General features: G+C 56.5%; 1 protein-coding gene across 1 annotated transcript; it reads left to right on the plus strand.

Annotated features, from left to right (window-relative positions):
* The first annotated feature begins 11,061 nt into the window (after positions 1–11,061).
* On the plus strand, positions 11,062–12,321 carry NHLH1 (nescient helix-loop-helix 1). The gene has a single exon (XM_036442694.2). The coding sequence runs from the start codon at positions 11,275–11,277 to the stop codon at positions 11,674–11,676; it is 402 nt and encodes a 133-aa protein (XP_036298587.1). The 5' UTR covers positions 11,062–11,274; the 3' UTR covers positions 11,677–12,321.
* Positions 12,322–12,675: the final 354 nt, after the last annotated feature.

Raw genomic sequence — 12,675 nt, forward strand, 5'->3', positions numbered from 1 at the left:
CCCACCTGTTATGTGTGCCAGGCTCCCTTGTTCTGGGAATGGGACTGGGAGTCACAAAGGTGTTGTCCAGGAGGAAGGCCCATCACCACCAGCTGGGATCCCTGGTTCTGTCTCAGACAGTGTTAGCAGTTTCTCCTCACCTTTGTATTTCACAGCCATTTCTTTTTTAAAGATGTTTTTATTGATTTCAGAGAGGAAGGAAGAGGGGGAGAGAGAGAGAGACACATCAGTGAGAATCACTGATGAGCTTCCTCCTGCACGCCCCCTACTGGGGATCAAGCCTGTAACTGGGCATGTGCCCTGACCAGGAATCAAACCATAACCTCCTTGTTCAAAGGTCGATGCTCAACCACTGAGCCACACTGGTTGGGCTGACAGCCATTTCTCTCTTCACTTTGGGATCCTGGAGGGTCCAGAGATGAAGGGAATACAGCCCTGGAGTAGCCCCCAGATGGTGAGGGGAGAGACAGACACTCAGGAAGAGGTGTGACCCAGAGTGGTAGGTGGCATCGGCCGGGCTCGGGGCAGTGTGGTGGCATTCAGGGAGGCCGACAGAGGAGGAGCACTTGTGTGATTTAGATTCGCTGGCTGTGGAAACTGAGCCCAGAGAAAACACCGGTCACATTCGGGAATGGTGAGCTGCTCAGTGCCCAAGCCCCAAGGGCCAGCAGGAGCGGAGGGCCGGGTAGAGAAGGCCCTTGGGTGGCCTGCTAGGGAGCATAGCTTTCTGTCGGTGGGCACTTTGTAGATCAAAACGAGAGTGGTTTGGGACTTGAGACACTAGTTCGCTGGGTCTTTGTGGAGGCAGAACTCTATAGTGGCAGCACAGCTAAGTGATGGGCAGGGGCTGAGTCAGCGGAGGGGGAAGAGCTGGCAGGAGGGGCTAGAACCAGCCTCCTCCCCTCACCGAGGCCAAGAGGCTGTCTCCCACATATGGGGGGTGGGGGGGAGGGAGGAGGTGAGGGCACAGGGATGGAAAAAAGCTTGGGGGTGGGGTGGGGCACAGGGATGGGAAAGAGCTGAACATTTTCAGAATCCCGAACACTCCTCTGAGTTTCCTGATGGGGATGCTTACCTTTTCGAATTCTGCAGAGAGGAGGTGGTTTTTCTCCAAGTTCCCTCAGGGGTGTGTGTGGGGGTTCTGGGCAGTGGACATGCACGCTGCTTCCCCCTCCCCGCGCCACCCCCCCTCACACACACACACACACACACACTCCTCCAGGCTGAGCTGGAGAAGCGGGCTATGCTGGCGGGAGCTGAGCGAGCTGAGAGCAGCTGCCGCTGCTTCTGGGCTGGCTCCACACTTCCCTGAGCCAACAGGTTCCCTGAGGACAGCGCCGCTTCCTCTAATGCTGTGGCTTCAGGGAGCAGGGAAGGGACTGGGTACCAGTGAGGGGGCTGAGCAGAGGGTGGGCAGAACCAAGGGGACGATGGACAGGAACGGAAGTCCAAGCTGCAGGGCCTTCAGTAGCCAGCCTGCCCCCAGGAGAATCCTCAACAAGGCTTCTGCCTTTCATGCTGTCTGACGTCCCTATCCTCTCCCCTCCCCAAAAACACAGAACCAAAGGCTTGGCCGCTCTGTGGCTCTCGGGGAGGCCAGCTCCTTGGAAGGGGCACAGGCCCTCTGAGCCCCTGGGGCTGCCTTTCTGAGACTGGCCTGGCTCCTCACCAGGTACCTTGTGACCCGGAGACCCCGTAGGACTGGCCAGCAGCCTCTTGGGGCCAGGGAGTTAAACTCTAGCCTCCTCTGCTTGCTCTAGGCCTAGCTCACCCCTGTGCCTTCTGACATTTATTTCCCAGCTCCTCCCTTTCCCACAGGGGTTCCTTTCCTTCCTGCTCCTTCCCAGTGGCTCACACTGCACCTTCTCTTGCACCCACCGTCTGCTGAAACCCGGGACCAGCCTCTCCCTCTTGTGACTCCTTGTCCCTCAGCCCTGGTGGCTTCCTTCTGTTCCCCACGCCTTGCCCGCTGCTCCTGAGGGCCCGTCCTGGGGGAGATTTTTTATCCAGAGTCTGGTGTCCTGCCCCAAGATTCTGCCTCATTCAGTAGGACTTAGTTTCTTCCAGGGACCATATGATAAGACCTTAGAAGTTCTGTGCAGGGTCTCACCTGTTTGGCAGGTGGGGACAAAAGCCCAGAGGAACGATGTGGCTTACATCTGCCCTGGCAGAGTAGCAGTGATCAACTCCCGGAGCATGGCTGTGGGGAGGCACTGCCCCAGCCTTATAAGAGGGCATGGGGCAGGCCACCTTTCCTCAGAGACCAGAGCCCCAAGGTCTAGATAACAGGAAGGGACACGACGCAAGATGAAACCACCAGTGCAGCAGCCACATGTGCTCCTTGCAAAGCGAACCAGTGCTGTGAAGGTCTGTGGAGTCGGGGTGGAGGCTTTGCTTTGGATGGGGCCAGTCAGGGGCCTTTCCGAGGTGCCAAGAGGCCAGGAGCAGATTTCCCAGTTGCCCCGATGCCCTGTACTTTGTTAAGGGCCCTCCCCCGCTTTGGGCCCAGCGTGCCCATCTACACGGTGGGAGTCCCAGCTCTCTGAGGTCCGTCCTCTGCTGGCACTGAGGTCCGCCTCTGCGGCCTCCCTTTCTTTCATCTTCAACTCCTCAGGGCAGGGCTGATTGAAAGGCTGATAATTCATGACCTCTCTATGGTATTGGGGTCAATCCAGAGAGGGAAGCCCGAGGGGCACTTACTGCCCTCCTACTCAGACGCAGTGGAAATGGGGGCCATTGTGGCGCAATGTCATAGGAAAGGCCTGTCACTCTCTTCCCGTCCGCAAACGAAGCTTGGCCTGCTTGACCGGAGTCGCTGACAGTTGAGCTTGGGAAGTGGAGACCCTTCCTTGTAAGGTCCGGGTCTGAAAGGGCCTCGGTTGGATTGGAGGGAGCTCCCGCCGCCTGCGTGGAGGGGAAAAAAGAAGCCGTAGCCCAGTCCCAGGCAGAGAACCGAGCAGGAGCGCAGCGGGCATCTCAGGAGGCCTGAGAGGGTGATGCAACGGTGAGTAAATGTTGCCATCTCTGGCCCAGGCTGGCTGGCTGCTCAGGGGCTGGGGGCTAGGACCCTGGAGTCCTCACTGTCTCTGCTCTCCCATCCACGAAGGGAAATTAGAGAAACTAGAGGAAAGGAAGGCAAAACAGAGGCAAGAGGGTGGAGGGGGTGGGGAGGAGAGACAGAGAAGTAATGGGATATAGGAGGTGGGCACACCTAGTAGGGCTGGAGGAGGAGAGGAGCCTGGGAGAGCTGGAAGGAAGCGAGCCCGAGGGGAGAGAGGCCAGGTGGGTGTGGCTGGGAGGGGAGTGGGCCTGAGCTGGTGGTGACAGATGGGTGGACACAAAGAAGAGAGCTTCAGGGAAGACAGATGGATGGGGGAGGGAGAGTCTGGGGGGGGGGCGCCAGTGGTCGGAGGTCATAATAAGATGGGAGATGGGCTCTGAGCTGAGGAGAGGTGAGTGGAGAGGAAAGAAGAAAGGGAGGCTGCCTTAGGAGACAAAGGCTTCAAGGCCAGGGGCCGGGGCGAGAGAGGGCTCGGGCTCGGGCTGAGGGGGGCTTCCAGCCAGGCTGGCGGCAGAGACTGACAGATTGTGCCGTTAGCCAGAGCGGAGACCCGCTGTCCCCTTCTAGAGGCCCAGAGAGACGGAGGCAGAGAAAGAGGAGACCACATGGAAGCAGGCACAGAGAGACTCTCAAAGATGCAAGAAGATCCAAGATGTGCAGCCACTCCCAGGATTTCAGTGCCCCTTCCAGCTCTCCTGTCCCCGTGACCCAGAGCACAGATCCCAACCACTGGCCCCTCCCCGAGGGCCAGGCAGTGTGGCGCAGCGAGGGTTAACACTCTGCTCTCCTTGCCAGCGCTCGCCTGGTTGGGTCCCCAGGGCTCCCCACATATGTCACTGTCTCTCCTGCCAAACCCTCTGCTTCCAAGCTCCTTGAGCCCCCACCCACCCTCAAGGACCAGGCCTGGGCCCCAGGGTCTTCCCTGCACACCAACCTTTCTTCTCAACAGCCTATCTGGAAGCCTGTGTGGAGATAAAAAGAGACTGCACTGTCCTGCCCAGTGGTTAGAGCATCAGCTGCGCACCAAAGAGTCCAGGGTTCAATTCCCCATCAACGGCACATACTCGAGTTGCGTGTTCTATCCCCAGCCCCAGTTGGGGCACATGCAGGAGGCAACCGATTGATAGGTCTCTCTCACATCCATGTTTCTCTCCCTCTCTCACACCCTCCAACCCCCCTTCCACTCTCTCTAAAATCAAGGGAAAATATCCTTGGGTGAGTTTGAACAACAATAACAACAAAAGGTTGTGCTAAGCTAAAAAAAGAACACCTGTAAAATGCAAAATACCAATCACCATAGAGCCATCAGCGCCCCCATCGGCAGGCCCTGCTCCTGCCCTTACAGCAATGACCCCCAGGGCTCTCCTTCCCGCTCAGCCAGCACTGCCGGTGCCCTGAGCTGACCCAGAGCCTCCCGGCCCCCCGCAATCATGCCCCATACACGTGTAGGCAACTCCTTGCCACCGTCAGGTCATGTGCACGGTGTAAAGGCTGGGTGAGCAATGTCACAATTCCCCTGGCCTTGTGCAGCACAACTTGCCCACGCGTTGTCTGAACAGAGCCCTGTATGGAAAGCAACATTGTCCCCGCTTCACAGATGACAAAAGTAGCCGAAACCGGTTTGGCTCAGTGGATAGAGCATCAGTCTGCGGACTGAAAGGTCCCAGGTTTGATTCCGGTCAAGGGCATGTACATTGGTTGCAGGCACATCCCTGGTGTGGGGTGTGCAGGAGGCAGCTGGTCGATGTTTCTCATCGATGTTTCTAGCTCTCTATCCCTCTCCCTTCCTCTCTGTAAAAAATCAAATATATAAAACAAAACAAACATGACAAAAGTACACTCAGTCAAGGTTAAATGACTTGCTCAAGGTCACCAGGACTTGGACCCAGGTTTACTGACCCCGAGGTTAGTACACTTAGCGGTTCTTTCCACCACGCCACACTCTATCACACTCTTAGGCTCTTTAGCTGCTCTCTGAGGAGCAAACACCGAATCCCTGAGTGATGATGACTGGTTGGAGGCCCCTGAGTCCAGGATCCTGAGATGACAGATGCAGAGAAGTTGGGGTGGCTCCAGACCCCCCTTTACCAGCAAACCTCCACTTGCATGGGGGAGAGCATGGGTTACATATTTCAAGGCTGGAGGTTGCAGGGTCAAAGGGTTGGCATTCAAGGCTGGAGGTTGCAGGGTCAAAGGGTTGGCACTAAAGGGCCAGAAAGGAGGGAGTCTGGGTGCAGGGATCTGTTCCTCCCTTCTCCGCACCGCCCTTCCCAGCCCCAGTTCCCTCTGGCCACTAGGCTCTCTAGGTTCTGCCTCTGTCTCCCTCAATGTCTTACCCTTTGGGGTCAGTAACAGTCCCTCATCTCTATAGTTCTGCATCTCCCCATTTTCTGTGTCCCTGGCCGAGGGGACTCTCCCATGCCTTAGGTCTCTGCCCTGTCTTGGGGCTTCTTCGGGCCTCTCTTCCGGGATCAGCAACGGTCTATCCCTGAGCATCTGTGTTTCTCCCAGGTCTGTGTCTGCATCATGGTCTCCTCTTTTCAGCATCTCGCCATGGCCCTGCCCCACTCATATCTGGTACATCTGAGTCTCCCATAAAGCCTTGGCCACCTGGCAACCATGCTCCCATCCTCTCCTTTTCATCCCCGCTGCCCCCATGTCTCCATCTCCCCGTGACAAGTCTTCTCCTTGCCTGCTACCCAATGACTATTTGCCTTCTCTCCCTCTCTCTCTCTCCCTCTCTCTCTCCCTCTCTCTCTCTCTCTCTCTCTCTCTCTCTCTCTCTCTCTCTCTCTCTCTCTCCCTCTGTCTCTTATGTCTCTCCCCCTCATTTCATCTGCTTCCTTTCATCTTCCATTTGTCTGTATCTCTCCTCTCCCTCATGGCACACTCGCCTGAGACTCTCGGGCTCCCGGTTCTTGGATGGGCGAGAGGGCAGGAAGGTGGGGGAGCAGGATTGTTGTTGCTGGGGGCTCATTAGGTGGAGATTGGTTTTTAATCAGCACCATGGCAATGATGATGCAAGAACTCAGATGCCACCTGATCCCCTGCCCCCTCAGCCCCCCTCCTCCAGCCTCCTTTCCCCTCCAGCTCAGCCCATCTGCTGGTGCCTGGGCACCTGTCTGGGCCTGCCCAGGTGGGAGTTGGCACCTCCCAGGCCTGGGGTTGGGAAGCGGTGGGGGACCTGGGGGAGGAATTGCAGGACTCCCCGCAGGGAATGCCTCACCCGGGAGAAAGCCCAGCAAAAGCTGATCAGCGAGGGAAATGGCAAATGCCTCAGACAGCCTCAATGTGGGCTGTGGCCCTACTAAGGTCCGGGCTTGTCGCTTGCATTATCTTGCTTAATCTCCAAGGCAACCTAAGAAGCAGCTGGAATGAACCCCATTTTACAGGAAAGCACAGTTGATGGTACTTGTCGGAAGCCACACCGCCGACAGGGATCTCTTCTCGGTGGCACGCTGTTTCCGCAGCCCCCAGCCATGGTTCCTTCTGGGCGCTCCCAAAGGGTCAGCGAAGACATGCCAGCTGAGTGGGCAGAGGACTTCAGATTCTGACACCTGGCCCGTTGCCTCCTGTGCTTCCCTAGGTCCCAGCTCCTGCCACTCCACAACACACACACACACACACACACACACACACACCACACGCACGCAGGCTGGGGCAGCTCCGCTATTGATATGAACTTAATCAGTGCCCATTTGCATATAATTTTGTATCTAGTTTTCTCACTGCTCATTAGATACCCCAGCAAACGTGAAGTCTGCCTGGCTGCCCTGCCCTCCTACCCTAGAGCCCTTCTCACGCTGGGTTTTCCTCTCTCCGCCCCGTGGCTCTGTTCGCCCTGACTTTCCTCTAAGATCACCTTTTCCCCAGGGGGTCAGGCTGGGATGGGCAGCCTCGAGAAACTCCTAAGAGGATCTGTGTCAGGAATCTGATCCTGCCGCCCAGGCGATGGGGTAGGGGGGAGAAGGGGGACTGGGATAAGAAGGTGGGGTGATTGAGTTCCACAGGGATGAGGCCAGGGCCTGGAAAGTGGCCACAGGCAGCGTGGCAAGGGGGCGGTGGTACCAGCTTTGGAGGCTGAGAGCGTGGTGAGGGCAAGGACTCTCTGGCTCTCTTCTGCTGCTTAGTGCTGTCCACGTGTGCTTTCCGAGACCTCCCTGCTGGAGCCAGGAGAGCAGCCTTCCCAGGGCAAAGGAGACACGGGAAGGAGCTGTCAAAGTCGCGCTGGGACTTAGGCTGGGACCGTGGCACTCACATGGAGCTTGCTGAGGGACTCTGTCCCTGCTGCCTCTTCTGAGAGGCCGAGGGGCTCTCTGGGATCCTGCCTGGCTCTCGCCCCAGCCCCACCCCTTCCCCAGCTCTCCATTTCTTGCTTATGAAATATGCATGGAGAACAGATGTCCCTGCTCCCCTACTGCCTCCCCCCCACCCCCAGGGCCAGCCCCCAATCCCCAGCTCCCAGGGTTAGGGGGGTTCCCAGGTCCTTCTGCCAATGGCTGCCTGGCCTGCCTGTTTAATATTGATGAGGGGGGAGCCTGGGCCAGCCAATGGAGAGCTGGGGGTGTGTGTGTGTATCTCCATATATACACACACATAGGGCTGGGCCAGCTCAGGTGTGTCTGTGTGTCTGTGAGTGTGTGCGTGTGTGTGGGTACTGGTGGCCCCAGTCCCTGGTCGAGCCCACCCCTTCCGCCTGGTCCTACATCCCCACTATGTGTGCCCCTCTCATCCGCCCTGGAGCCTGTGCAGCCACGCCACGCTGCCCCCGAGAGCTCTAGAAGGCTGGTCACTAACTTTGCAGACGGATGAGCTCTGAGCAGCCAGAGGAGACTGGGGCTGTCAGCGCTGCCCCTGTCCTGCCAGCGTGGATCCCCTCACAGGGTCCTCCTAGGTAAAGGGGCTGGGGAGGGGTGGGCGTGTCCCTCCCGCTCTGGCTCCAGTCCCCTCCCAGAGCCTCCCTCTAGTTCTCTCTCTAGTGTGCTGTGTCTTCCCACCCTGCACCTCCCTCTGCCTTCTTCTCCCCGCTGGTTCTGTGCCCACCTGTTCTCAGTCGGGTTGGGGATGGCGGAAGCGGGGCAAGAAGTCTTGTCCTGGATGCTTGGAAACGTTGCTGTCCTTGGTCCTCGGAGCCTGGAAATTTGAGACCAGAAGCGGATTTGGGGGTGAGGACTTGGTGGGTAAATAGAAGCCGCTGCCAGGACCGGAGCCGGGAAGGACAGTGGGCCGGGTGGAGATGGGACAGTGGGCAGGCTGGGAGCAGACAGATGGGGTGGGAGGACACGGCAAGGTAGTCCAGGGGGCAGGAACCTGGGGACAGAGGGAGGACGGGGCTGTGATCGATGTGCTGAGATCCCACAGCGGAGATCCTGAAGCCTGGGGTGGTGAGCTGGGCAACTGAACCTGTGCCGGAAGATAGTGATTGTGGGGCCCCCTACACTGTTGGCCCCCGGAATATGGGATGTGTTCTACATTTCAGCACTAACCACCTTGTGTTTTGTGTTGTTGTTGTGTGTGTATGTGCCAGTCAAATGATGGTCTTGCACCCCCTCCCCCCCAGCTTAGTAACTGTTGGTCAACTACAGTTGAGCCTGTCTTCTGTGCAGTGGGGTGGGCAAGCTTGGGGGTGCCTGTCCCCCGTGAGACTGTCTGACAGGCAGGAGAACCAAGGCTGATGAGGAAGGATGATGGTGGCCGTGAGGGAGCTGAGCTCACAGTGAGTGGTCCACTGTGCCCGCTGAACACCCCCTAAAGCAGAGCCCTCTCCCCAGCCTTCCCGGCCGGCCGTATTCCTGCTGCCCTGCCCCGCCCTGCCCTCCTCTGACCCTGGGGACAAGCAAGCCTTAACTAGGCTTCATCATGGTGCCCCACGAAGCTGTCCACACCCTCCTCTGCAGGCCAGGTCTGAACTGGCCTTGGGCTGGGGGAGCTGATTACTGTATGTCCCTTTCTCCAATCTTCCTTCCAGAGGAAGGTCGGAGGCTGTGGAGGTCAGAGCTGGAGGAAAGAGCTGGTCCTGGGCAGGGGAGCGGGGCCAGGGAGGTGCCTTCCCCTGAGTCTAGTGGACAGGGTGTGGGACCTGCTGTCCAAGTGGCTGTGTTTGGGAGCGGGATGTGGGCTGGGAGCCACTGAGTTGGGGCAGCTGTGCCGAGCTCCATATGTCCCAGTCCACTCTACAATGGGCAATCTGCAGGTTTATTCCAGCCTCCTCCCTGCCCCACCACACACACACACACACACACACACACACACACACTCACACACTCACACATGGAGGGAGAGTGGGGCCAAGGCTCGCAGTTCTTCTCTCGCTGGCAAAAGTTTAGAGTCACAGCTCTACGGACCTAGAGCTTCAGTGTTGTTCAGTTTTTTTTCTTTTTCCTTATTATTATTTTTTAAATTATTGTGGTAAAAACACACCATGCAATTTACCACGTTAAGTGTGCTGTCCAGTAGTGTTAAGATTATTCACATTGCTAAACAGAGCTCAGAAATCCTCATTTTGCAAACCGGAAGCTCTATGCCTACGGAACAACACCTCCCCTTTCTGCCTCCCCACAGCCCCCGGTAACAACATTGTACTTTATGTTTTTGTGAAAATGACTACTTAGATACCTTATTTAAGTGGAATCACACAGTGTCTTCCTTTTTTAACCCTCACACCCAAGGACTTAGAGAGAGAGAGAGAGGGAAAGAGAGATGGGGATTGGAGTAAGGGGGAGAGAGAGAGAGAGAGAGAGAGAGAGAGAGAGAGAGAGAGAGAGAGAGAGAGAGATCAATCTGTTGTTTCCCACATGCACCCCTACTGGGGCTGGGAATCAAGCTCAAAACCCAGGATGTGCCCTGACCGGGAATTGAACCAGCACCCTTTCTGTGAACTGGTTGACAACTTTCAACCAACAGAGCCACTCTGGCTGAGCTACAATATGTCTTTTGTAACTGGCTTATTTTACTTAGCGTAATGTCCTCAAGATTCATCTAGGTGGTAGCATGTGACAGGATTTTCTTCCTTTTTAAGGCCCAATGCTCTCTCATTGTGTGTGTATTCCACTCTTTTTATCCGTCTGTAGATGGACCTTTGGGTTGCTCTCATATCTGGGCAGTTGTGAATAATGCTGCAAGGAGCATTGGAAGGCAGATACTTACCTCTTCACAATCCTGGTTTCAGTTACTTTTTTTCTGATTTCAATTCATTTGGTATATATCTTTATCCTGTCTTCAATAGCGGTTACATCATTGTACAATCATACTAACAGGGTCCAAGGGCCCCACTTTCTCCACATCCTCACACCTGTTCTTTTCTATGTTTTTGAGAGCATCCCTCCTAACGGGGTGAGGAGATATCTCATTGTGGTTTTGATCTGCATGTGTCTAATGACTAATCATGTTGAACTTCTTTGCATACATTTGTTGGTCATTTGTACATCACCTTCAAAGAAATGTTTATTCAAGTCCTTTGCCTAGGTATTGATCAAGTTATTTGGTTTTCTGTTGTTAGAGGGGGCAGTTCTTCATAGTATTCTGGATTTTGAGCCCTTGTCAAATAGATAGTTTTTAAAAATGGTCTCCTGTCCTGTGGGTTGCCTTTTCACTCTGTTGACTGTGTCCTCTGATGCACACAAGTTTTTAATCTTAAGTCCTATTGGTCTAGTTTTGCTTTTGTTGCCTGGGCTTTGGGTGTCATAGCTAAGAAATCATTGCCAAGTCCGATGTCATGAAACATTTTCCCGTTTTTATAGGAGCTTTGTAGGTTTAGGTCTCACATTGAGATCTTTAATCTTGTTCTCGGGTTTATCCTGCCCCATGTTCTCCTCGTCTTTCTCCTCCTTCCCCATCCCTCATGTTCTGGATTCTCTTCCTTCTTACCATCTTTCCTCCTGTTCCTTTAATAACACATCCACCCGTCTATCTGTCCTGCTGTACCTTAAGCCTCCCCTTTGTTTCTGCCCTTCCCAGTCCCAGTCCATCTCAAACCTTCCTTACGCCCTCATCTCTGAGCTGTCCCTCCTTCCTCCCCACCAATGTCCCCTTCTCTCTTTCAGGCTCCCAGCTGGAACCCTGGCCATGGACTCCTGAAGTGGTTCTGCCTTCTCTAGCTCAGCGGCAGACCCTATCACCCAAGGCCCTTCCTGCCTCTCCCACAACCTGCGTCCAGGCTCCCAGAGGGAAGGGTGGGAGGGGATCCTGATCTCACGGGGCAGGGGGCATCCATCATGATGCTCAACTCAGACCCCATGGAGCTGGACCTGCCTCCCACCCACTCTGAGCCGGAGTCAGGCTTCAGTGACTACGGGGGTGGGGCGGGCACCGATGGGGCTGGGCCCAGGGGGCCAGGAGGGGGCCAGGCCCGGGGCCTGGAGCCGGGGGAGCCTGGCAGGAAAGACCTGCAGCACCTGAGCCGGGAGGAGCGGCGGCGCAGGCGCAGGGCCACGGCCAAGTACCGCACGGCCCACGCCACTCGGGAGAGAATCCGCGTGGAGGCCTTCAACCTGGCCTTCGCAGAGCTGCGCAAGCTGCTGCCCACCCTGCCCCCGGACAAGAAGCTCTCCAAGATCGAGATCCTGCGCCTGGCCATCTGCTACATCTCCTACCTGAACCACGTGCTGGACGTCTGACGGCGGCCTGGGGGCGCCCTCCCCGGGCCTCCCCAGCTCCCTTCTCCTCGCCCCCTGACTAGGACAGACATCCTTCTCCTGAGCCCCGTACCCTGGCATGGAGCCCCCCAGGTCTGGGGTAGAGATGATGTCCCCGTGGGTCATGAAGGCGGCTTTCTATGACCGACCTTGGCGTCTTCTCCGTGTGTGGTTGGGCCCCAGCTGTTAGCAGTGTCTGCGGGAGGTGGGTGTCCAGTGCTCGTTGGATTTACTAAGCTCCCCACACATTGGGTCCCCCTAGCTCTCTCAAGGGCTGCTCCCTCTTCTACCCCAGATTTTCTGAGACCCAGACCCCCACCCTGCCATCCTCTTTCCACCCTGTTCCAGCCTCTCCTGCCCATGGTAGGGAGGGAACGTGGGAACAGGAAGGGGTAGGCTGGGCTTAGGGTGAGGTGGGATCTCAGTCTAGTTCGGCAGAGGGGCCTGTGAAGATGACATCATCTCCGTGGGGGGAATCCCAGTAGCTGACTTTGGGGAGAAAGTCTTCCTGTTTTCTATCTTGTTCCTGAGGATGCAGACCTTGATGTTGGTAGAGAGTGCCTTGCGCTCTCTGAGCTATTTGCTCCTCCCCCCTGCTTGGCCCCTCCCACTCCTACCGTTCCAATTTCCTCCTGGGATAGGGGATGATGTCCCCAAACGCACCCCAGGGAATGGGTGGGCCAGATCTCACCTCTGCTTCTTGCATCCAAGCCCACCACGAAAATGTGCAGACCCACATCCCTCGGATGCAGAGGGTGCCTCATCATCGCCCTCTGGGAGCACTCAGCTCTCCTGGTCATGGGGCCTGTTTATTACCCGCCCCCCTTCCTTAAACTACCTTCCTCAAACTGACCCTTACCCACCCACCTCCAGCTCTTCGCCCCACCCTCATGTCACTGAGCCCCACGTGCTCACCAGAGCCTGGGCTCAGCAGCAGAACAAGGGCCCTAGGACCCGTGCAAAAGAAAGGAGCTCCCTGCA

The sequence above is a fragment of the Pipistrellus kuhlii genome, unplaced genomic scaffold, assembly GCF_014108245.1.
Source record: "Pipistrellus kuhlii isolate mPipKuh1 unplaced genomic scaffold, mPipKuh1.p scaffold_m20_p_18, whole genome shotgun sequence".
NCBI classification, from domain to species: Eukaryota; Metazoa; Chordata; class Mammalia; order Chiroptera; family Vespertilionidae; genus Pipistrellus; species Pipistrellus kuhlii.

Bases quoted from the DNA above. Each gene is read 5' to 3' on its own strand.
- NHLH1 (XM_036442694.2), top strand. From the start codon at position 11,275: ATGATGCTCAACTCAGACCCCATGGAGCTGGACCTGCCTCCCACCCAC.